Source organism: Macaca nemestrina, chromosome 13 (genome assembly GCF_043159975.1).
Source record: "Macaca nemestrina isolate mMacNem1 chromosome 13, mMacNem.hap1, whole genome shotgun sequence".
Lineage (NCBI taxonomy): Eukaryota > Metazoa > Chordata > Mammalia > Primates > Cercopithecidae > Macaca > Macaca nemestrina.
This window is the reverse complement of record NC_092137.1, coordinates 8,940,268-8,965,014: the sequence shown is the minus strand read 5'-3', so window position 1 is coordinate 8,965,014 and position 24,747 is coordinate 8,940,268. Positions and strand designations below refer to the sequence as shown.

The 24,747-nt window shown below is 39.6% G+C and overlaps 1 protein-coding gene across 25 annotated transcripts in view; it reads left to right on the top strand.

Moving 5' to 3' along the window:
• Nucleotides 1-24,747, top strand: part of LOC105486521 (kinase D interacting substrate 220) — a 118,397-nt gene that overhangs the window by 19,903 nt on the left and 73,747 nt on the right. For 15 of the 25 annotated variants that reach the window (XM_071076193.1, XM_024794322.2, XM_024794320.2 and 12 more), the window contains 9 exons: nt 310-408; nt 4,911-5,009; nt 5,762-5,863; nt 12,224-12,322; nt 15,457-15,654; nt 18,083-18,181; nt 20,250-20,348; nt 21,696-21,794; nt 24,569-24,746. In XM_071076193.1, coding sequence (XP_070932294.1) covers nt 310-408; nt 4,911-5,009; nt 5,762-5,863; nt 12,224-12,322; nt 15,457-15,654; nt 18,083-18,181; nt 20,250-20,348; nt 21,696-21,794; nt 24,569-24,746 — 1,072 coding nt within the window. The remainder of the gene's footprint in view (nt 1-309; nt 409-4,910; nt 5,010-5,761; nt 5,864-12,223; nt 12,323-15,456; nt 15,655-18,082; nt 18,182-20,249; nt 20,349-21,695; nt 21,795-24,568; nt 24,747) is intronic. The other 10 variants (XM_071076194.1, XM_024794323.2, XM_024794321.2 and 7 more) reach the window with 1 other exon arrangement.

Below are 24,747 nucleotides of genomic sequence, written 5' to 3'. Positions count from 1 at the left end.
TGAGGATTAGCTTTGAGGTTTTGATGATCATTTTTTCTCATTTTTAAAAAGCACAGTATATGATTAGAAGTCCAGTGAGAAGACTGAACAAGCGGTTATAAAACCATGTTTACCCCATTCTTAGTGATGCAAGTGGACAGATGGATTCTTAGGAGAGCTTCAGTGTGACTGTAGAGTAGTTTAGTTAGCATGGGTCACGTCATGTCAACTTGGTATGATCATTTGGTATGTAAGGTGAAATTTAGTTTTCCTTACTTTGAAATGTTATTTTTGGTTTGAAAATGATAACTTTTAAAATATGTGTTCAAGGATAATTGGACAGCACTTATATCCGCATCGAAAGAAGGGCATATACACATCGTAGAGGAACTGCTGAAATGTGGGGTTAACCTGGAGCACCGTGATATGGTATGGACATTTTTATATGTTCTTCATTAGCTGAAATCTTGTTTATAATCATAGATATGTGTGAAATCTTGTATTTTTATGTGTGAAATGATATTATAATAATGTTTTTAGAATTTGGGGTTGGACATTGAAATGACCCTCAAGAATGTTTTAAAACCCAGGTGTTATAATATACCTCGTAGTACATTCTTAGTCATTTTTCGTTTATTTCAGAGTTTAAAATTCTGACATATTGTTACAAATAACTCATTACTCTTTAATATATCAACATTTTGGATCTTCTGAGACAGTTGTTTCCTTTAGGTAGGACTTTAGGAGGGACAGCGTATGGTTTTAAAACTATTACCAGGTATTCAAAGTTACACTTTTCAGAATAATATTTTAGATTTATTTTTAAAATGTGGTTATTTTCAGACATGCTATCCATGCATGACAGAAGTTTAACAAGATGTGATCCTTAATTATTACTTAGCTCTTACTTGAGCTTGGCATCTGGTTAAAGCATAAGGTGAAGAGAGAGGTCATTTCTGGCTAATTCTGTAAAATGTTCAGCCCTTTTAAAAGTTGATTTAAACAGTAGAAGAAAGGAATAAAATGATCTGCTGTGATATATAAAATATTTATTACTTAGCTGATGATGGTTTTTGAAGTACAGACAGTCTGAGTTTTTAAGAAGCCTTAGCATTTCACCATTTTGCACTTAATAACACATTAAAATTTCACAGTAGTTCAACCTGTATAATCTTATATTTGTTCTCAAAACTAAGTGCAATGGGTGGTATCCTTATTTTTATAGGAAGACACAGGGAACCGCTGGTATCTTATATATTTCCAAAAAGAATTTAAGTACGTTGCAGTGAAAGTTTAGGGAGAGAAGATAATGATGTCAGTAACTGAGGCAAAGATGGATATGACAGCTGAGAGTGAAGTGTGGTTCTTGCCTTGTTGGTACGAAAGGTAGAAGGGAAATGCAGGGAGTTATCGAGTTCTCAATACTTTATTCAAGGTACCTTACCAGATTATCAGATGGGTTAATGACACAGCAGCTGTAAAGCACCTAAAGAGACCAGGTGTGGAATAGGTACCATACCAATAGGTACTATACCAGTAGGTAGCTATTCCATGCCTGGCCTCGTTAGGTGCTTTATAGCTGCTCTGTCATTTAACTGACTTCTCAGAACAATCCTATGGACTAAGGGTAGATTTTATTCTCAATGTATAATTGAGGAAATTGAGACTGGAAGAGGTGAATCTTTATCCTAAGTCACGCAGCTAGTAAGCAATTAGGCTGGGTTTTGAACCAGGTCTTCCTGCTCCAAAGACTTTCTCCTCTATCATTGTTTTACATATATCAGCAAGGGAATTAGGAACAATAAAATATACATTATGAATGTGTAAAAGTGCATTAAGATTTGTAAAAACTGATTTCTTAAACTTTGTTGGTTCTCCCTATTTCTTCAAAGTGATGACCAGGAAACCTTTAACATTTAAAGGGTCTTTATTTTGGCTTTAAAACACTGAAAATTGGGGAAACTGAGGACCATGTCTCTCTCAGTAACCAGTATTGTGGGACCTTAACCTCAAAGGATTGGGTGGGTGGGCAGTAGTAACTACCAAGTTGAGGGAAGACAGAGTCCCTGGGACTTGTTTAAGGAGAGGAGAGTGACCACTGAGGTCCTGTGGGGCTCAGGAAGGATTCCAGGATTTAATATCAGAAGTCTAGTGGGGACTCTTCCTGTGAGGACCTTTACTGGCACCAAAGTAAAGAAAGAGTTCATGAAATACAAAGCTATACTATAGTTAATTGGTCTCAGTCTTTTGCCAATTTAGCTTCATTTTCTTGAGATTAAAATTTTATCTTGTAGTTTCCTACGTAGGGGGCCAGAGGGACATTATTCTTTTTTTTTTTTTTTCCCCCTGAGACGGAGTCTCGCTCTTTGCCCAGTCTGGAGCACAGTGGCACAATCTTGGCTCACTGCAACCTCCGCCTCCCAAGTTCAAACAATTCTTCTGCCTCAGCCTCCTAAGGAGCTGGGATTACAGGTATGTGCCACCACGCCTGGCTCACTTTTTGTGTTTTTAGTAGAGATAGGATTTCACCATGTTGGCCAGGCTGGTGTTAAACTCCTGACCTCAAGTGATCCTTCTGCCTAGGCCTCATTTTTTTTTTTTTTTTTTTGAGACAGGGTCTCTGTCACCTCACTACAACCTCCGTCCCCCAGGCTTGAGTGATCCTCCCACCTCAGCCCCCCTTGTAGCTGGGACTACAGATGCACACCACCGTGGCTGGCTAATTTTTGTATTTTTTGTAGAGTCAGGGTTTTGCCATGTTGCCCAGGCTGGTCTTGAACTCCTGAGCTCAAGTGATCTGCCTGTCTTGGGCTCCCAAAGTGCTGGCATTACAGGCGTGAGCCACCATGCCCGGCTGGGACATTATTCAAATTGAAGTGAGGGCATGATGATAAAAAGTTCTGGGCAAGGCTGGGTGCGGTGGCTCATGCCTGTAATCCCAGCACTTTGGGAGGCGGAGGTGGGCAGGTCCCGCGGTCAGGAGATCTAGACCATCCTGGCTAACATGGTGAAACCCTGTCTGTACTAAAAATACAAAAAAATTAGCTGGGCGTGGTGGCTGCCTGTAGTCCCAGCTACTCAGGAGGCTGAGGCAGGAGAATGGCGTGAACCCGGGAGGCAGAGCTTGCAGTGAGCTGAGATTGCACCACTGCCCTCCAGCCTGGGCGACAAGTGAGACTCCGTCTCAAAAAAAAAAAAAAAAAAAAAGTTCCGGGCAAGTATTTTACAAGTTAAAATATAGATGTAAGACTTTACTTGACCAAATGCCCAGCTCTGTAATTTGACCTAAATATGTTGTGTCTTTCACGGCCTTGACACTTTAGAAGAGTACTCATCAGTAGTTTTAGGTTGTTCCTCAGTTTGGATTTGTAGATGTTTCTCGTGTTCACATGCAGATGTGCTTTAGAGGGAAGGATGTCCCAGAGGCGATGTGCTTTTCTTGGTGTACCTCCTGGGGGAATGTGATTTCAGTTGGTGTCACTGGTGATGTCAGCCTTCATCTCTTGATTAGGATAGTGTCTGTTACTGTAAGGGTACTATTTTTCCGTTTGTAATTACTTAATATTTGGGGGAAGATACTTTGAGACTAAGCAAAATACCTTTCTTCTGACTAAACTTTCACCTATTTGATTTAGCATTCATCAGTGAATCTTACCTGCAACAGTTATTACCATAACTGTGGTGGTATAATGATGAGTTTCTGCTGCCCTCATATTCTGCATTAATTAATTAGAATTCTTCTGTAGGGAAGAGTGCCTGCTTCCCTTCCCCACACCCTACTCTGTCTGTCGTCTGTCTGTCCATCCATCCATCCATTCATCCATTCATCTATATATCTATCTATATCTTTCTATTTCAGTATGGACTTATAAATATTTATTCCTTGGGTTATAGTCCAGTACTAATATTACTGCTCAAGTTATTTCAACTTTATCCATTAGAAGCTCTTTCAGGCTGGCTCTGTGCCCTTTTAAGATGCTCCGTACCTAAAAAAAATTCCTTAGTAAGATTTGATTACATTGGTCTTTTTTTATTGAATTGTATCATAGTTAAGGAGAAAATTGCTCCTGTAGCTTAGTAAGTAGAACTTCATCAAGTGTGGTGTTAATTCATACCTCATGACCTTGCCTACATCTGGAAATCCTGATCATGGATGAGATGCCTTAGCATCCTCTCTCTTTTAGCAAGAGGTACTATAATGATCTGGGGTTTAAAGGATGTGTTTAAATGCAGGAGTTGAATATGATTGTTAGAATCTCTCTCTGGATAAAGTTTAAATTCATATAAAGAAATGAATATCTAGGAACATAGAAAGTTTTCTGAAGAAAAAAATTGTTTTTTTCTGAGATGGAGTCCTGCACTGTCGCCTGGGCTGGAGTGCAGTGGCACAATCTCGGCTTACTGCAACCTCCGCCTCCCAGGTTCAAGTGGGACTTCTGCCTCAGCCTCCCAAGTAGCTGGGACTACAGGTGCACGCCATCTTGCCTGGCTAATTTTGTATTCTTTTAGTAGAGATGGAGTTTCACCATATTGGTCAGGCTGGTCTCAAACTTCTGAGCTCATGATCCGCCTGCCTTGGCCTCCCAAAGTGCTGGGATTACAGGCATGAGCCACCACGCCCAGCCTGAAGAAATATTTTTAGACAGCCAAAATAAATCTTAGAAATTTGGAAGAGTTCATAATGAATGTTCTCTAATTCAGGTTTTGTTATATAGCATAAACTTTGGACTAACCATTTGTGGATGCAAGAGATTTGACTTACTTCATGTACTATTGTATTTGGGGAGCCTGGGAATTTAAAACTATATAATACTACCATCATGAAACAATGGTTTATAAAGATATTTACTAAAGAAATTTCATTAGTGACATTTTTTATACTCAGAGATGATCTAACGTTTGATTCCCTTACCCCTACTTTTTTTATGTAGGGAGGATGGACAGCTCTCATGTGGGCATGTTACAAAGGCCGTACTGACGTAGTAGATTTGCTTCTTTCTCATGGTGCCAATCCAAGTGTCACTGGTCTGGTAAGCATTAACAAACAAATTTGTTTGTATTATAAGTGGTAAGTTTTCTTAGGGAATACTTAAGGTTGATTATACTTGGCTTCATTGTGGGTAGAGATATTCTTTATCTTATTAAATAAACATAATGTAGAATATGATTTCAAAACACACACAGTAATGATAATTTTTATCTAAAGCTACATTTATTTTTCAATTGTTGTCAGCAAAAAGGCAGCTCTTAGAGCTTAAATGTTAATTATAACTATATAACATTGCAAAAGGAAATTTTGAAATCTTTAGTCATCTTCCTGTTTTCTGTGTGTGAATCCTTAATCTGAACTTATTTAAAGAAAAGAGACATTTACCAAATAATTATGCTGTTTTTCTATACATTCTGTTATATATATTTACATTCCTCTTATTTCACTTTCTTCTTAATAGTATTGCCTTTTGACCAGATAACCACATTTTAATGTGTTGAATTTACAAAAATAAATGTATTCATAATATATGATTATTTAAGATTTGTTATATCTTAGTTGCCAATTATGTATTACGAGTGTTTCATCTGTTTTTAAAATGGAGAATGGTTTGTAATCTGATTAAAAAAACATTGCTTTGTGTTACTTCCTTTGATATTTACTTTACTTAGCAAATGTGTGTTGTAAATATCTACCTAAAAGATTTTATTTTTCCTTCCCTCCCTCCCTCCTTGCTTGCTTTCTTTCCTTCCTTCCTGCTTATCTACCTACCTACCTACCAATCTATCCTAGCAGTACAGTGTTTACCCCATCATTTGGGCAGCAGGGAGAGGACATGCAGATATAGTGCATCTTTTACTGCAAAATGGTGCCAAAGTCAACTGCTCTGATAAGGTAGGTCAGCAGCATCATTTCAGGTTCCAGTCCATGTTGTGTCCACTCAGTGTCTAAGTTATAAACATTTTTATATGATATCATGAGGCTTCTCTAATGTAGTTTATATTTTTGTATATTAATGTATTTTATATAGATATATATATCATAGATGGATTCCCTGGGTATATTATGTAGTAAGTATCCTTCTGATGTTTTCTTATGTCACATTCATCATTCCCAAGAAAACTGACTGGGATGATAGAGTCCCTGTCTTCATTGTTTGAAGTTTTCGATTGTAACTCTTCTTCCTACCTTCAGTCCTATCTGCTTTCTCTGTATTGTTGTGTGAGAGATCTTTCTAAAATTGAAGTTTGGTTGTCTTTCTCTTGGGCTTAAATTCCTGAAGACCGTCTCTGGTATGGTGGGTGAAGATGGGCCTTGCCTTCCTTTTTCCCCTTCTCTTGCTGCTTGTCCCCCATGCTTCCTCACATGCCAGCCACCAAACGACCCATGGTCCAGGGCTCCTTCGCAGTGTGCCCGCCTCTTCCTCCTCAGCTTCTCTTCATCTCTGAGGCTCTGCCTATTTGCCGGCACCTCCAGAAAGCATTCCAGAATCATGTGCTATTCTTTTTTTTTTTTTTTAATACTTAACACTTACCTCAGTTATTGCATAAATACTTACCTAATTATCTTTTTTTCTTCTTTACTTTTGGAAAGCTTCATTGGCTTTCACTGTTTGGGGATAAAACCCAGGCTTTTCAGTTTGGCTTCAGCCTGTCTCTGAGGCTCACTTCTTGCCATTTTTTACATATATGCTGTGTTTTAGATACAACAGATTGTCTAACGTTCTGTGAACGTTGTTTCTGTGTTTATTCTGTTCCCTCTGCTAGGCATGCTATTACTTCCTCTGCCTGATGAACTCCTGTTTATTTCTCAAGGCTTATTTGAGGTGTTAGCTTCTTTGTTAAGTCTTCTTACCCTGGGTGCCCCTTCCTGGGTACTCTGCACATTTCCATTAGGGCACATAACCTATTGCCTTGTAATGATTGATTTCCACATCCTTCTTACCACTAGAGTGTACGTTTCATGTAGATAAGGACTGCCTTTTTTTTTTTTTTTTTCCCATTTTGTACCTCCATTATTTCCATTAGTGGTCTTAGTATTTGGCATATTGTGGGGATAACTGTAATCTTTTCACATTTATTGTAGCTAAATATAGGGAAATAGCTATTACTTTAAGATTTGTATTTTGTCATTAAAATAGATTCTGCACATAAATTTCTTTAAGTACAACAGTATTGTTTAACCTTATGGGGCTGCTGGAAATCATTCATCTCTTGATCTGGGCAGTAGTTATGCCAGTGTATACATATGTAAAAAATCATCAAGTTGTACAGTGAAAATCAGTATATTTTTTGTACTTTGTACATGTTATGCCTCACTTAAAAATATTACACAAAATAATAGCTTAATGAGGAGCATAGGGAGGCTGTTGTAAATATTTATATTATAATATGGCATTTAAGAATATTGCATTTGTACTGTTGGCTAATTCAGATTGACTGAGGTTTGACGTATGTCTAAAATGGATACAGTTTTGTCTGTTGATGGATTTTTTTTTTTTTTTTTCTTTTTTTTTTTTTTTTTTGAGACGGAGTCTCGCTTTGTCATCCAGGCTGGAGTGCAGTGGCCGGATCTCAGCTCACTGCAAGCTCCGCCTCCCGGGTTCACGCCATTCTCCGGCCTCAGCCTCCCGAGTAGCTGGGACTACAGGCGCCCGCCACCTCGCCCGGCTAGTTTTTTTTTGTATTTCTTAATAGAGATGGGGTTTCACCGTGTTAGCCAGGATGGTCTCGATCTCCTGACCTCGTGATCCACCCGTCTCGGCCTCCCAAAGTGCTGGGATTACAGGCTTGAGCCACCGTGCCCGGCCGGATTTTTTTTTTTATATGGAGTCTTGCTCTGTCACCCAGGCTGGAGTGCAGTGGTACGATCTTGGCTCACTGCAACCTCTGTCTCCTGGGTTCAAGTGATTCTCCTGTGTCAGCCTCCTGAGTAGCTGGGATTACAGGTGCGCACCACCACACCTGTCTAATTTTTGTATTTTTAGTAGAGACGGGGTTTCACCATGTTGCCCAGGCTGGTCTCGACCTCCTGAGCTCAGGTGATTCACCTGCCTCGGCCTCCCAAAGTGCTGGGATTACAGGCGTGAGCCACCACGCCCAGCCTGTGATGTAATTTAATTATAATAGAGAAGCCTTTATTTTCTCCTTGCCTATAATAAAATGTTTATATATAGCTTGGCTTTCAAGGCCCTCAAGAATCAGGTAATAATGCTACCTAATCTGTCACTCATTAGCATTTTGAGAAAATGTTTAGTATCCACTATGCAGTACCCTGTACCTGCACTTAGCACAGAAGATATAAAAACAAAGAAGAAATGATCTCTGTTTAGAGAAGTAGGGAGATAAGTGGGCCACGTAAAATGCAAAGGCCCAGGGTCAGGTGACTTAGGAGTGTAGAGGTGGGAGAATTCACTGATGGTGCAGCAGTCAGTCAAGATTTGGTAAAAGAATGCGACTTCCTCTAGACCTTGAAGAAAGGGTAGAGTTTACATCCCTGAGAGAGGAGGAGCAGAAACGAACTGGGCACAGGGAAAAGAGAGCACAAGGTACCAGGGAACGGCTTCAGGTGGCCTGTTGAGCTAGTGTTGAGTGCACCCCCAGTGGTGAGGAGAGGGGTGGGAGGAGGAAGCTGGGCTGCAGGCGAAGCCACCTTTGGGTGAGCCTTGGATACTTGGCTGAGGAGCTTGGACATCTGGCCTGTAGACACTCAGAATCACTGGGGATTTTAAGTAGTAGGTGGTCGCAAAGTGATGTTTTGAAAACATTGACGTTTAATGGCCCACAGTGGGATGGATTGGAGGTTGAGAGCATTTTTATTTCTGACAGAAGTAGGGAGGCTTCTATGGGAAGGAATTCTTAGAGAAAGGAAGGCAGTCTGTTTAGACGTGTTGACCTTGAAGTGGTGGGAACTTGCAGTTGAAGGTGTCCTACTAGGTAGTGGACATAGAGATTTGGGTTGCTCGTGCTAAAGGGCTTGCCTAGAGGTGATTCTTGAAATGCTGTGAGTGCGGATTTGGCAGCTGAGATCAGTAGTAACAGAATATGGTGAGCAAAGGGCTGATTATTAGGAATAATAATAATTATTTTTTCTTAATTATAATACCTAGTTATTTATATAATTATTATTAATCTCCAGAGCTGGGAGAACTTGGCTGGTATAGCGTCAAACGTGGTGAATGAATCAAAAATTCAAGTTGGAAGGGACAGTCAGTATAGTTCAAAAATACTGCAGAGCTTTCAGGAAGAAAAGAAAGAACTTAGTAAAAGATACATAGGTGGCTGAGTGTGGTGGCTCATGTTTGTAATCCCAGCACTTTGGGAGGCCGGGGCAGGTGGATCACCTGAGGTCAAGAGTTCAAAACCACCCTTGCCAACATGGTAAAACCCTATCTCTACTAAAAATACAAAAATTAGCTGGGCATGATGGTGGGTGCCTGTAATCCCAGCTACTTGGGAGGCTAAAGCAGGTGAATCACTTGAGCCCAGGAGGTGTGGAGATTGCAGTGAGCTGAGATCGTGCCACTGCACTCCAAGCTGGGCAGCAGAGTGAGATTCCCTCTCAAAGAAAAAACAAACAAACAAAAAAACAAACCAAAAAAAGATACATAGATCTGGAGTTTAGGTGACTATTTGGGTGACCTCTGCAATGGTGGTTTTGTAATGTTTGTAGCAGAAACTAGTTTTTTAGGGGAGTTTGGTAAGGGGTTATAAATTATCTTGAAAAGCTTAAAAGAAAGGACAGTGATTATCTTCAGAGGGTAGCCTGTTGGAAAAATCTGTTAGGATAGGAGAGACCCACATTGGAAGGACTTCAATCAGAGACTAATAGGAAGAGGGAGTAAGAAGAAAAGACTGATGATGTGGCAGGAGATTATTGAGTAAGGGCCTGGGTGAAAGAGGACCATAGGATCAAGAATATACATAAAGGGATTAGATTGAGAAGGGGTAGAGAGCAGAATTTGAGAAAGAGATGAGAGACTTATTGAGATAGTTCAGAGTGTGGCTGCAGAGCTGTTTTGAAGCAGACAGGATGCAAGGTGAGGGAAGGTCTTGCTGGATGTTAGGAGTTCTTTGTAATGTTGAGAGTGGGACTGTCTCCCAAATGGGAGTGGGTGAGGACTAGCTGGCTCATGTGATGAGGCAGGGAAAGGAGCAGAAATCATAGCATATAATCGTGGATAGTTCAGTTCCATAAGAAGGGCAGAAATCCAATGCAATAGGTATTCAAAGGATGAGAGCTCAGTTACAATTAGTATATTTTTAAAAGGCTTTTTGAAGGGTGATTTTCTATGTGTATTATGTTTGAAGATGTCTAAGATATTGATATTGTAAAGTTGGGAAAGGCATTTTACCCAGAGTAAGTATTATCCACAAAGAAGGAGGCTAGAAAAGAGAATTTAGTTCTTTTTAGTGGAGAAAACCACAGATGCAGGAGTGAAGTTGGGAATCTCCTCCTGAATTTCTTTTCTTTTCTTTTTTTTTCTTTTTGAGACAGAGTCTCGCTCTGTCGCCCAGGCTGGAGTGCGGTGGCGTGATCACGACTCATTGCAACCTCCACCTCTCAGGTTTAAGTGATCCTCCTGCATCAGCCTCCCCAGTAGCTGGGACTACAGGCATATACCACCATGCTTGACTAATTTTTTTGTGTTTTTAGTCTAGATGGGATTTCTCCATGTTGGCCAGGCTGCTCTTGAACTCCTGACCTCAGGTGATCCACCTGGCTTAGCCTCCCAAAGTGCTGGGATTACAGGCGTGAGTCATAGTGCCTGCTCCTCCTGTATTTCTTACTCGTTCTCCCTAAGCTTGCTTTGAGGCAGTGACTGTGGCAGCTGCTTCCCCTCCATTCTCTTCCTTGTTTTGTGAGGCTCTGGCTCCCATGTGCTGTATTGGCAGCCTTTTGATTCTGGCTGTCATGGAGTCTTCATCCATCTGGGAAGCCCGTCCAGGGCTCCAGCCCTCAACAGTGTGGTTGCTGTGGTGTCCGACATGATTTATAGAGCAACTCTGCTCCGTACAGTAGCCACTAGCACAGGACTACTTAGACTTACATTAATTAAAAAAACCAAAACAAAAAAAACTCAGTTCACAGTCACAGTAGCCACATAGCATTCAAGTGCTTCATAGTCATTATTTGACGAGTGACTACTGTATCTCACAGCACAGAGTTATAGAGTATTTCCATCAACACAGAAAGTTCTACTGGACAGGGCTGTCGCAGAGAGTAGATTAAATTAAATTAAATTAAATGTTAATTTCCACCTGTGGGCTGCATGTACTGAAAGGTCACTGTGGGCATTCACGTGTCTGCCGATCGCTAGCCTCCTCAAAGGCAGGCAATGCCTTAATGCATGATTTATATTCCTGGATGCCTTTTGAATCATGTTTCAGGGAAAGGTGCTTTTGAGTGCAGTTTCAAGGGCTCATGGGTCTTGTCCCATCTCGTGATAACTTTGTGACCTTAGCCTATGAATTAAGCTCTTAGGGCCTCAGTGTCGTCATCTGTGAAAATGTGATACTGTGAATTGTTCTTATGATAAGGATCACACACGCAGACCCGTGTAAAGTGGTTAGGCTGCTTTAGTTTGTTTGGCACTTGGTTGCTATTCCCGCTCACAGTCAGACTGCTGGACTTTAAATTCTGTTTCACAAGATATGGGAAGCAATGAAATCTTGTTGAAAATTTGGGGCTGTGTTACCTTGTGATGGAAACATTGTCACTCATTATAAAAGTTAAATAAGAGCCTGGCTCAGTGGCTCATGTCTATAATCCCAGCACTTGGGGAGGCTGAGGCAGGCAGATCAGTTGAGGTCAGGAGTTCAAGACCAGCCTGACCAACATGGCAAAACCGGTCTCTACTGAAAATACAAAAAAATGAGCCAGTTGTGGTGGTGCATACCTGTAATTCCATCTACTCAGGAGGCTGAGGCATGAGAATTGCTTGAGCCGGGAGGCAGAGATTGCAGTGAACCGAGATTGCACTACTGCATTCCAGCCTGGGCGATAGAGTGAGACTCTGTCTCAAGAAAAGGTTGAATAAGATTGGTTAAAAGACATTTCGTGGACTGGTTAATCATCTACTCAGGAGAAATAAAATGGGAAAAATAGGATTTATCTAAGATTAAAATTACGATAAATGTATACAGTTTTCTAAGAATCATAAAAAGTAAGATTTTTATTAAAATTCATGTTAAGAGCTAGTTTCTTTGAGTATACTTTTTATAATAATTTTAAATTTATTGTTTGTTTTAATAGTATGGAACCACCCCTTTAGTTTGGGCTGCACGAAAGGGTCATTTGGAATGTGTGAAACATTTACTGGCCATGGGAGCTGATGTGGATCAAGAAGGAGCTGTAAGTATCTTATATTTTCATGCTTGGCCATAGAAACATGTTTTTTATTTTGGAGAGAATTTATGTCTTTAGTATATGCCTAGAGAAATTTCCCTCTAGTTCTAAAATGATAGTAACAGGAAAACAAGCATTTTCTGTTACCCTAAGTATGTTATATTATAAACATATATGCTATAAATAGATGCTTTTAAGGATCTGTTGCTAATGCACACACAATTGGGGAGGCTAAAAGTATAAAGAACAGCTTTCAGTAATCCTAGTGTGATATATAGAGAGTTATGTGTCGCTTAATGACAGGGGTACCTTCAGAGAAATGTGTCCTTCGGTGATTCCGCCACTGTGGGAGCATCACAGAGTGCACTTACACACATCTGGCTGGTGTAGCCTACTCCGTACCTAGGCTCTGTGGTATGGCCTGTTGCTTCTAGGCTGTAGCCTGTGCAGTGTGTTACTGTACTGAGTACTGTAGGCAGTTGTGAGACAATGGTTATTTCTTTATCTAAACATACCTAAACACAGAAAAAGTACAATGAAAGTCCAGTATCATAATCTTACGGAACTTCTGTCATATATGCCGTCTGTCATTGATCAAAATGTGCTGTGCATGACTATTTTGGTGTTTGTCCATGGTTCCTGGCTGACTGCTCCTATAACCTATGTAATATCATAAGTGACTACAGCAGTAAGAGTGTCTTTGGTTATATTTGGCCTTTTGTCCTTGGTTCTTGAAACAGCTCTGGTTCAGTTCTAGAGTGATAAAGATGAAATACAGTCTTTTGTTACTTATCACAAGCCCCTTTTAACCACACTTGAGCTTGTGTTAATGAGATTATTTTTGGAAAGTTTCTAGATAACCCCACTGGTTGAGGTGCTGGTTGCCAGGTACACCAACCATGTGCTTAGAGGGTTGGAACTCACAGCCCTAACCCAACACCTCTGGGGAGGGGAGAGGAGCTGAAGGTTGCATTGATCATCATTGACCAATGATTTAATAAATCATGCCTTCATAATGAAGCCTACATAAAAACCCAAAAGGACTGAGTTCAGGGGGCTTCCAGGAAGATGACCAAGAGCACATCCCTGTACTGGGAGGGTGGCATACCGCAGCTCCATGGGGACAGAAGCTCTTGTACTCAGGACCCTTTCAGACCTCATCCTATGTATGTCTTCATCTGCCTGCTCATTTCTATCCTTTAAAATATCCCTTTTGGAAACTGGTGAATATTGCTTCCCTGAACTGTGTGAACTGCTCTAGCAAATTAATCAAACCCAAGGAGGGGATTGTGGGAGTTCTGATTTATAGCCAGTCAGTCAAACAACCTGAGCTTTCATTGGCATGGGAAGCGGGGGCAGTCTTGGGCACCGAGCACTTGCCTGTGGGGTCTGATGCTATCTCCAGGTAGGTAATGTCAGAATTGAGTTGGAGAATACCCAGCTGATGTCCGCTGCAGAACTGATTGCTTGCTTGATGGGTGGGGAAAAACCCCACGCATCTGATCATAGAAGTATTTAGTGTTGTAAGAATTTATGTGAAATGGAGTTTGTTTTTTCCTGTACGTAGTACAAATTGTTTAATAAACTGTTCAAATCAAATGGTTTTTAATATTGTGGAAAAATATTGTGCTGCATTAAAATATTTTTTCTTAAAAAATTTAAAATAATATTGTAATTTTGGGGATATTTTTAGCTGTGCCTTATTTTCCCTCTTCAATGAACAGATTTTAAAAAATCAGAAATCAGCTGATAGAACCCAGAAAGCTTAAAAACTGGTTAGATACATCTTACCGATTAGCGGTTTTTAATTCCTCGTTCCCCAGCCTGTGCCAGTTGTGTTGGGGAGATGAAGAAGCCTAATATCGCTTTTCCCTTGAGCCTATAAGAATATGGTTAAAGGAAGCAATATTTATGCATAAGAACAGTTAAAATAATGCAGACAGCTATTTATAGAATTAGTATATTACGTGAGTGGATCGTAAAGGATTCTGAGAGGAGATAGTACCGGATCTTGGGTCGTAGTGAAACAAGAGTAAACTCTTTCTGTCATGCTTTGTGGCACACTGTCAACCCGTTCCTCCTGTTTGCATACTGGTAGGAGCTGACTCATTGCCAGTCTTCAAGGTGTAGACCCTGTTTTCGTGCTGGTGGAGGCAGCATGGTCCGTAGGCAGCTGCAGATGCTGTACCTTCCGTCTGCCTCCTCTGGACAGTTGGTCAAGTGAGCAAGTGGCTTGTTTCTATGATGATTGATGGCTCAAGAATTTGAAAGGCTGTGTTATTTTAATATGTGGGAAAATGACAGCTTAATTTTGGGGGCTGACCTAAAATATTTCTATAAGGAAATTGTATGACAGCTTGAAGTAGATGAACATCTCGAGAAGCAATTTTAATACTACTTCTGGTAGCGAGTCACATTCTTCTCTTAGTTGATTTATTGTTTGTTTATTTAGAGACAGAGTCTCATATGTTGCCTAGGCTGGTCTTGAACTCCTGGCCTCAAATGATTCTCCTGCCTTGGCCTCCTAAAGCTTTGAGATTATAGGTGTGGGCCATCATACCTGGCCTGATTTATTGTTATAAAATAGATGTACAGTTTTTACAATAATTACTTAAAATAAGAGGTTTTGAAAATGTAGTTTCTAGATCACTATGAAAGTCAAAGAGTATATTACACTTTTCTTGAAATAGCTTATGGCTATTAATTCATTGTTGACTTTAGTGTTTTTTATGGGTTTTATTACAAAGAATTCTTGAAGTCTGATTCACCTGACTTTGGATTATTTAATTTAGAATGTGTTTAGTCACCCTGTCACTATTTTATCCGTCATTACATTAGTGAGTTTGTTTGTTGATTGTAAATGAATCCAATTTCAGATTATCATTTAAATAACTGAACTTCATAATAGCACTAATGACTGAAGATCATTAATGTATTTTCAAAAACAAAAGATACCTCCTAGCCATTTTTGGTATGTTTCTTGCTATTTATTTTGGCATTTTATTATTGGAAATGACAATAATAGGCCACCTATTTGAAAACATTAGTTTTGTGATTATGGCATAAATCATATATTTTCTAGAATACACTTAATTTCTTGGGCTTGTATTTTGTTTTGTTTTTGTTGTTGTTGTTTTTAGAATTCAATGACCGCACTGATTGTGGCAGTGAAAGGAGGCTACACACAGTCAGTAAAAGAAATTTTGAAGAGGAATCCAAATGTAAACTTAACAGATAAAGACGGAAATACAGCTTTGATGATTGCATCAAAGGAGGGACATACGGAGATTGTGCAGGATCTGCTAGATGCTGGAACATATGTGAACATACCTGACAGGGTAGGTCACCTGTTTCATATTTGTCTCCTAGTGGCGAAGTGGATGAAAGATGACCCTAGTGTCTTACTACCTTTCAAAATTCTCATGCATCACATAAACTTGTTTTAAGACAAGTTTATTTCTGCCTTTGAAACTAGTAAGTTAAAAACTGTTCGATCGTTCTGAAAAATATGCTTTTTAATTTTTGTCAAATAATGTTGTTATCGAAAATGTCACATGTACTATTAGTCTGTAACTGACCTTGATGTGTCACTGTAGATGTGCTTTCTTGTGCCCTAACTTCTCTGCGCTCACATTTACTGATCCACCTCTACCTGAACTCTCCACTTGAATGTCTAATTGGCCTCTTAAACTTACAGCAAAACAGATGCCTTGTTTTTTTCACCCCAAACCTGCTTTTCCCTCATTCTCTGTCTCAGCAAGTGGTACCACCATTCCCCTCTTGTTGAAGCCCCAAATCCTGTGCCTTAGCCTTGATTTCTCTCTTTTCCTCATCTGCTCTCCAGCAGGCTCTTGTTGACTTTACTCCAAAACAAATCCTTTATCTGTCCACCTGTCTTCATTCCACTATCACCTCCCAGCTGAAGCCACTGTCTCTGGTGGTGCTACTGTTAAAGCAGCAGCTTTGCAACTGGGTTCTCCACTCTAATCTTGGAGTGATCTTTAAAACAATAAATCTCGTGTGTACTTCTTTGTTTAAAGCCATCCAAGACTTCCTGTTGCACTGAGGATGAATGTTATCTTTTTAGTTTATAGACATGACATGACATTGTTTTTGCCTAACCTGTCTCCCAACTTTGTACCCCTCTTCTGCCAGTTTTCATAGCCTGCAGCTGTGTTTGCTTCTTTCCCTTTCTTGAATGCCCTGAGCTTGTTCCTGCTGTGGGTCCTTTGCCACACCTATGCTCTTAGTCTGGAACGCTGATCTTGTGGTTGGCTCCTTCTTGTCCTTCCCACCTGGGCTTCAATGTTACCTCCTTGGAAGGGTCTTCAACTACTCAATCCAAAGTAGCTACCTCATCACTTTTTTTGAGACAGGATCTCGTCTTTTACGCAGGCTGGAGTGCAATGGTGTGATCACAGCTCACTGTGGCCTCAACTTCCTAGACTCAAGCAATCCTCCTTGCCTCAGCCTCCCAAGTAGCTGGGACTATAGGTGCATGCCACCACGCCTGGCTAATTCTTGTTTGTTTTGAGAGACAGGGTCTCACTATGTTGACCAGGCTGGTCTCGAACTCCTGGCCTCTAGTGATTCTCCTGCCTTGGCCTCTCAAAGAGGTAAGATTACAGGCATAGGCCATCATGCCCAGCCTACCTGGTAGTCACTTTCTAGAACATTACCTTATTTTATTTGCATAGTGTTTGTGTGATTTTTTTGTTTATTGTATGTTGTCTTCTCTGCCAGGCTATAAATTCTTCCAGAGGTAGGACCCTGTCTGTCTTGTTTCCTAGTACCTAGAATGGCGGATGGCACATTTAGAGGTTTACTAGTCTGCACCCATGTTAATGCTAATGTTTCCAACTAAAATTTGTCTGCCTTGGGTTTATTTCTGCTATAAATGTGGTAGTTAAGACACTACATCATGATGCTGAGCTTAATAACCCTTAAGGACCTGCATCCTGATTTATATCATAGTACTTTTGAGGTCCACTCAGGATTGAATTGAGCTGCAACTCGTGGGCTCATTCAACTCAAAAGACTACAACTGATTTTTAAGTTAGCAGTAAATAATAAAATATTTATGCCCATTTCCAAAATAGCTGTTTCCAGTATTTTTTAAGTATAGGAAGGTATAACTAAAAATGATTGTTGCTTGGTGAATATAGTTCCTGGGGAGAGCGATGTCCTCATGAGGTCGTGAACTTAGTCTTATGCTGGGGAATGAGTCAGTCCTGATGCACTACTGGCCTGTAACTGCCAAATCCACTAGGTTTTCATAGATGCTGCTCGGGGAACTGTCTCCCTTAATTAAATGTGGCTGTGGACTCATTGATAGTTTTAGCTTTATAGCTTCGTTTTTTAGAGTTCATGGCTTTCGTCGTATAGCATTATTCCAAGAGATTTTTACTATGTGATTTTAAAATGTTCATCTGGTTCACTGACAGCCACAGTGTTATTGTAGTTCATTTACATGTGTAACAGGCGGTTACCTTCAAAGAGAATAGGTTATTGTTCTGGGTAACAGGTCTTTCTAAACTTTGTTTAGGAATTTCAGTCCTCATTTTGGGGCATAAAATCCTCTGTCCCTTACTCTGATGTCTGTTAATATCAGGTATTCATATTGGTTAAGTAATATTTTTCTCTTATTTAGAGATAGACTTTTTCCAAGAAATTTTTAGAAAAAAATATGAAAACATGATTAATTTGAACTTCAGAAGAGTGCTTATTTGTTGTCAATTCACTTTTTTTTTTTTTCTGTCTTCTTAGAGTGGGGATACTGTATTGATTGGCGCTGTCAGAGGTGGTCATGTTGAAATTGTTCGAGCGCTTCTCCAAAAATACGCTGATATAGACATTAGAGGACAGGTATGTGTGATTACAGTGCAGTTGCTATCTTAGAGTATAATTGGATGTAAATGTTGACTGATCATAATGTTATTCTTCCCACTTTCCTATGGAGATAAACTTGTAAACCCTAGTACGTTTAACAGGCGTATATTATTACTAAATTTCACTGCCATTATTGTAAAATTTCTATATTAATGTCGAGTTAAATGTAGATAGAGGTAAACCAAAAAAGCTCATGTTTTTAGAATATACTGTCCTTACTAATGTGTATATATAGATTCAGTCCTCAAAACTATAATGAGTAGTTAGTGATACTGAGTCAGTGGCCCTTTGAATATCTGGTACTTACTTATTTTCTTTAATGTTTTCTCCCTGTTTTGTCTTCTTCCTCCATCTGCTGTTCTTCTATTGTTGTTGTTTTATTTTCTTCTCCTTTTTCTCCACTGTGCCTGCCTTTCCTAGGACCACTTGGTAGTCCTATGGACATTGCTTAAGGCAATCATAGTTCATAGAACCACAAAGGTTATTAATTTTAGATAAAAGCCTTGCCCACAGTTGTGAATTTATCAAATACTTCACGAGCTTTAGACTTTAGAAAAAGTTCTTGGTGTCTCATTTTGTTGTTGGACAGTATACATTTCTGCTCATTTTTTTCTTGTATTTGGCCAAAAATCTCTTGTATCCAAATCCATTTTTGGATCAAACTATAACCATTATGCCAAATGTTATGGGGGAATTAACAAAGGCCCCTTGTCTTTAAGACACATATATTTTAATTTGAAAGATTTTAGTTTGTTTATTTTTATGCTTTTATTTAACATAAAAAGTGAAGCCACAAGATGATATATGATTGATTGCCTAGCATAAGGTTCAAGTATGAGTCTTGAGGTGGGGAAAGAAGGCCTTAAGGTCAGGGGCTTTTGGAAGAAGGTAGAACTCGAGCTAAGTTTGAAGATGAGTTGGATTTAGATAGGTGAAGAGCCTGGCCGGGTGGCTGATGCCTGTAATCCCAGGCTGAGGTGGGAAGATCTCTTGAGCCCAGGAGTTTGAGGTTATAGTGAGCTGTGACCATGCCACTGCACTCCAGTCTGGGTGACAGAGTAAGACCTTTTCTCTTAAAAAAAAAAAAAAGAAAAAAGAAAAGGAAAGCCAGGTGTTTCAGGCAAGGGGAGTGGTAATAGGATGAGAAAATTAGAAAGTGAAAGACTGCATTTCATAGCTGGCGAATGAATCATTTGGCATTGGGCAGTGGGGAGGTAGGCATGGTGGGGAAAGGTGGAGAAATGAAATGGGAAGGGAGGTAGGGCCTGACAAGTTTGAGTTGGGCAGCTAGTGTGCATTTTTTAGAAGAGAAACTCTGTTGGGGAAATTTTGGTATTAGGAACTTAATGTGGCTGCTGCAAAAAGTCATTCATTATCTCCTGGGTTAAAATAACATTGCCGCTAAAAGTTGGATTCTAGGTCACCTATTTGGACTTTTACCTAACTACCTTTCGTCTGTGAGTCCTCTTCTGTGTTTGAATTCGGTTTTTGTTGTTCTCTAGTTCTACTTTCAAGGTCTATATGGATTGATTTTTGGGTTTTGAGCTAGATAAGATTTTAAAGATCTCATCAAGGCAATATAGGGGTATGGGATGGATGGAAATTAAGAAAGCTAAAAATGATAATGCCTTATATTTGTGAAGTACATTTTCGTGCATTATCTTTTGAAAAATTGGGCAATACCTACAGCATGTTACAGATGAAAATCTAAGGGTCCAAGACTTGTCCAAGTTTACTGAGTGCAGGTATTGATGACTCCTAATCCAGTGTGTGTTCCTGAAATCTGATAACATTACAAAAGTATAGTTTACTTTATTAACTATGTGGGATTACTACTTTTTAGATTAAGTAATACGAAGTTTTCCTAGACTTCTTTCACAAAGAATTCCCAAAAGTAACTTCAAGATAGCATAAGGATTAATAGCACTTCCTACCATGCTGCCTGTTGGAATGCTTTCTGACAGAAATGATGTTTTGTATTTACAAGTGACAGCTTTAAATATTGTATCTGACATGAAGTGATTGTGTTTTTTTCATTATCTAGGACAATAAAACTGCTTTGTATTGGGCTGTTGAGAAAGGAAATGCAACAATGGTGAGAGATATCTTACAGTGCAATCCTGACACTGAAATATGCACCAAGGTATAAGTGGCATTTCTATTCTGTTATTAGCAGCACCTCATGCTGAATGTTAGTACTGCTCATTTTATTTCAGTCGTCTTTGTTTGATGTTAGAGTTACACTGATTTTACTGGTAATATTCCCTGTCAAATTGAGGAGTAACTTTGTATCCTTGCAGGATTTGTGTATTCATAGCAAAATATAGTGTGATATTTGTTATTTCAATTAAGTACTTTTCAGAAAGTGCAATATCAGCTATTCATAAGTTGTTATTATTTGGACAGATCATTTCCCCCAAATTCATTTATGCTGCTATTACCTGAGAGGCAGAACACATTCCTTTGTGGGGAGATTGCGTGTGCTCAGGAGTTCCAGGCCAGCCTGGGCAATAGAGTGAGACCCTGTCTCTTTAAATGAATATGTAAACAACCATTGTGACTGGTGGTTGGTTCCCTACACTAGCCACTTTCAACTATTTTACTCAAATCATGTAAAAAATACAAAATTATCTAATACTGTGGTCTCCTATTTAGCCTATGTGTAATAGTTTTCTATGGGGAAAATATATTTGGAATTCTGGGTTGATATGACAGGAATTCTTAATGAATAAAGCAAAATTATAGAGTCACCCATAAGACAATCCCATGTCATCTGCTGTAGATCAGGACCAGCCAATTTCTAACTCAATGATGGTACTTCTAGTACCCCAGGGTAGAAAATTTCTGAGATACCTTCTGGTTTGCAGGTGGCTCCTTAATCCTCTTTTTTCTTTTTCTTTTGGACCTTGGTGTCAGCCAGGGTGACTACCTGTGGCTTCTGATGAGATTTTTGTCTAACTAAGTGCTGAATTGTGGTCTCTTCTTGCTTCCCTTCCTTTGGTTTTGAAAGCAATCATGAACTTTTTTGAGGTTTTCTGAAGGCATACTGCTTGTTTCAAAGGTTTCACTGAGAACTGAAGTGATATTGGTATACATTTCTGAAAAACTCTGGACACTGGCTTACCTGGATGTTGACAGGCTGGGCTGTGGGTTGGCTGGTGGGGAGAACGGGAAGTAGCCTCTGGAGGGGAGCTGCCCCAGGTCAGTGGTAGAACCTGGGGAAGGGCAGAAGCAGCCACTGCTGCCGGCTGTAGCTTACGAGCAGGTGGGGCAGGTCCCACACCTGGCTACGTGATTTAAAGTCACTTTGATACAAATGAGTGGTTGTAAAGGAAAAACATTTTTTTGTTGTTTGCTTTTATGTTTTCTTGAGGGGGTTTTAAATATAGACTGTTACCAGAGTCAGATATTTCTTGACATGTGCATTTGTATGACATAAACACAGGAGTCAAACTATTAATCTGGCAAATGTTCTTATTTGTGCCCACAGGATGGTGAGACGCCACTTATAAAGGCTACCAAGATGAGAAATATTGAAGTGGTGGAGCTGCTACTAGATAAAGGCGCGAAAGTGTCTGCTGTAGATAAGGTGAAACATCTGTGCAGAGAGAACACTGTATGGACAGCTGTTGGTAGACTGACCTCTGTATGGAGGGGATTTAATGGGGATCTGATTTTAGGTTGTGTGGGGAGAGATGACTTGCTGGGGATGTCTGTGTGGGATTTGGATCCCACACAGTAGCACGCTGAGGAGGGGGCAGGCTCAGTGTGCTGTTAATGCAGCTGCTTCCCATTTTCCTTCTATGGCTCACAGCAGCTGTGGGGCACTGCCATTGACCACCACATGAGGAGGAGGCTCCGCCTTCATCAGGGTAGAGCTTGTTGCAGATAAACAGGAGGAAAGAATGCACAGGGGCTGGAGGAGGCCGACTCTCAAAGCAGACGGCATTAATGTTCACTGACAGGAGATAATGTGTTTGTTCTGCTGCATGTCCTTGCTTTAGCCTTTTAGAGAAATTTTTGTATTTTCTATAATAAGTTTAGCTCTAAGTGGCTTAATACTTCATATAGATTTGATTTTTCATTTTAGTTTCTTTTTGTTTTAAACAAGCTTATTTCTTTCTGTACTTTAAACTGATTTTCCCCCAGAGTAAACTAATTGATGTATGAAGTAAGAAATAATATTGTAAATTTTCTCCTCTGATGAATAATATGATTAGGGCTTTACTATTTAATAACAGATTGAAGTTTGTTTTTCTGTTAGTTATAAGGCAGTTAAACAAAAACAGAGAGTCAAGAATCAATGCATTTGTGTTTCATTTTGCTAAGTTACAATATTATTTTAAAACATGAAAGCACCTCCCCCGTCATTACCATATTAACATAATGTCATATCAAAGAAAGGAAACTTTAATATTAAAGATTAGAAGATATAAAGTCAAAGAAGAGTTTTCAAAATGGAGTATGTGTAGCTTTCTAGAAAATTTCTTATAATGCCTGTTTTTCTCAATCTGCCATTGACTCATCTGACACTGGTCCCCCAATTTGCGATATAGAACCACCAGACTCTTCAAGGTTCCATATAGCCTTGTTAATTATATAATATGCTATTTTAAGTAATTGCTTTATACTAATTCATAAGTTTCTTGAAGGCCTCTGCCTTGGTATTCTTTTGTGTGTTGCTGTGCCCAGAGTCAGCACATGATACTTGTTGACAAATACACATGATAGTTGGAACAGTTGTTCATTCATGAACACATCTTACTGAGGATGGGTAAAGTACTATCCTGCTAGAATTTGGGATACACACTTATGAAAGTCTTGAACCTGGATCTTCATAGAGAATTTCATAAAAACAATTTTAAAAGTGATGATTAATGTTATTTTTACCTTGCCCATCACTGCTTTCTGATTATTTTCAGCCTGTCAGCCAAGTGTGCTGATATCCTCCCTGCATTTATAGAATTTTTTTATCTGGCAGAAATGCTGCTGCTGCTGTTTTGTCTTCTCACAGGTTTGGGGATGAGAATTAGAATTGAGATGTGAAAATAAGATGAAATTGGGTTTGGATATGTTTAGTTTGAGGGCTGATAAGACATTCAGTCGTCTGTGGCCAGTAGACATTGGGAAATCTAGTATTGGAATCTGGGCAAGAAATCAAGGCCGGTGATGGAAATTTGGCAGTTAGTTACTAGGATAGAGAGTTGCATGGGAGTGACTAAGATGATCAGTGTGAAGAAAGATGAAAGCTGCAGTCAAAAATGGACTTCTCTTATGCTGTGTGTCATACTGCAGTTTTTAAATTGTGCATGTTTATTCGGTCTCTTCCTATTACAACATAAGCTACTTAAGGTCAGCAACTGTTTTGTCTTTCATCTTTATATCCTCTAAAGTACAAAGCACAGAACCTTGCGTATAGTGAACTTCGTGCATAGTTATGGTGCCACACTTTTTAGGACATGGGAGGAGAGTCTAGAAGATGAAAAGATCAAGATAAGGTCGTGCCTTGGAAGCCAGAGGAAGAATGTGTAGGTCATTTTCATTTAGTGTCCTGGAGATCAGTGTGGATGAGAACCAATAATTTAATTTGTTAAGGTGTTTGTGAAGCAACCAGTAGGAGAGCACTTTGCAGCCCGAAGAGGGCTTTTGAAATTTACATGTTAGCTTTCATTTAGTGTTGGATGTGAACTCTCATGTGATTGGAGATCCTAATATGGAGAGAAGGTGGGTTGATAGGGAAAAGTGAAAGGTGAGGAGAGTGGAAAGGTGAGGAGAATGGAAGAGTTGAGGAGAGAGTTGGAGGAGGATAGCTGTACCTAGAGGACTCAGGTTGAGAATGTAGAGTGATGAGATTTAAGGGTTCACTGTGGCAAATGGTTGACAAAGGTTACTGGAGCTGGCAAGATTACTTGTGTTAGATGGCTGTCAGCATGGATTGTAAGGCTTTCTAGACAAATGAAGAGAGCTGTGAAATAGAATTTAAATTAGTTGAGGAAGGTAGTTGACATCCTTGGACAGTAAATATTTGGATGATGGAGGGATACAAATGAAGTGGACCCAAGGCCTAGGAGGAGCTGCAGGGAGAAAGCCTGTTGCTTCTCCTCTTTCACTGAGTTAAGGGAAGGAGAAAAGAATGACCTTCATTCTAGAGGGCTGTGGGAGAAATAATATCTGAGCAAAGCTGGGTGAGGAGCTACAGAAAGAAATTATGGGGAAGGTAGAGATAAAAATTCATATTATATATGTGCTTTATGTGAAAAATAAGAAAAGTTCAGAGTTTGTTTTACAGAAACATGGATGTTGTTACTCTGCACACTGTATACAAAGATAAGAACGTTCAAGCTTCCTACTATTATTTCACAGAAAGGAGACACTCCCTTGCATATTGCTATTCGTGGAAGGAGCCGGAAACTGGCAGAACTGCTTTTAAGAAATCCCAAAGATGGGCGCTTACTTTATAGGCCCAACAAAGCAGGCGAGACTCCTTACAATATTGACTGTAGCCATCAGAAGAGTATTTTAACTCAAATATTTGGAGCCAG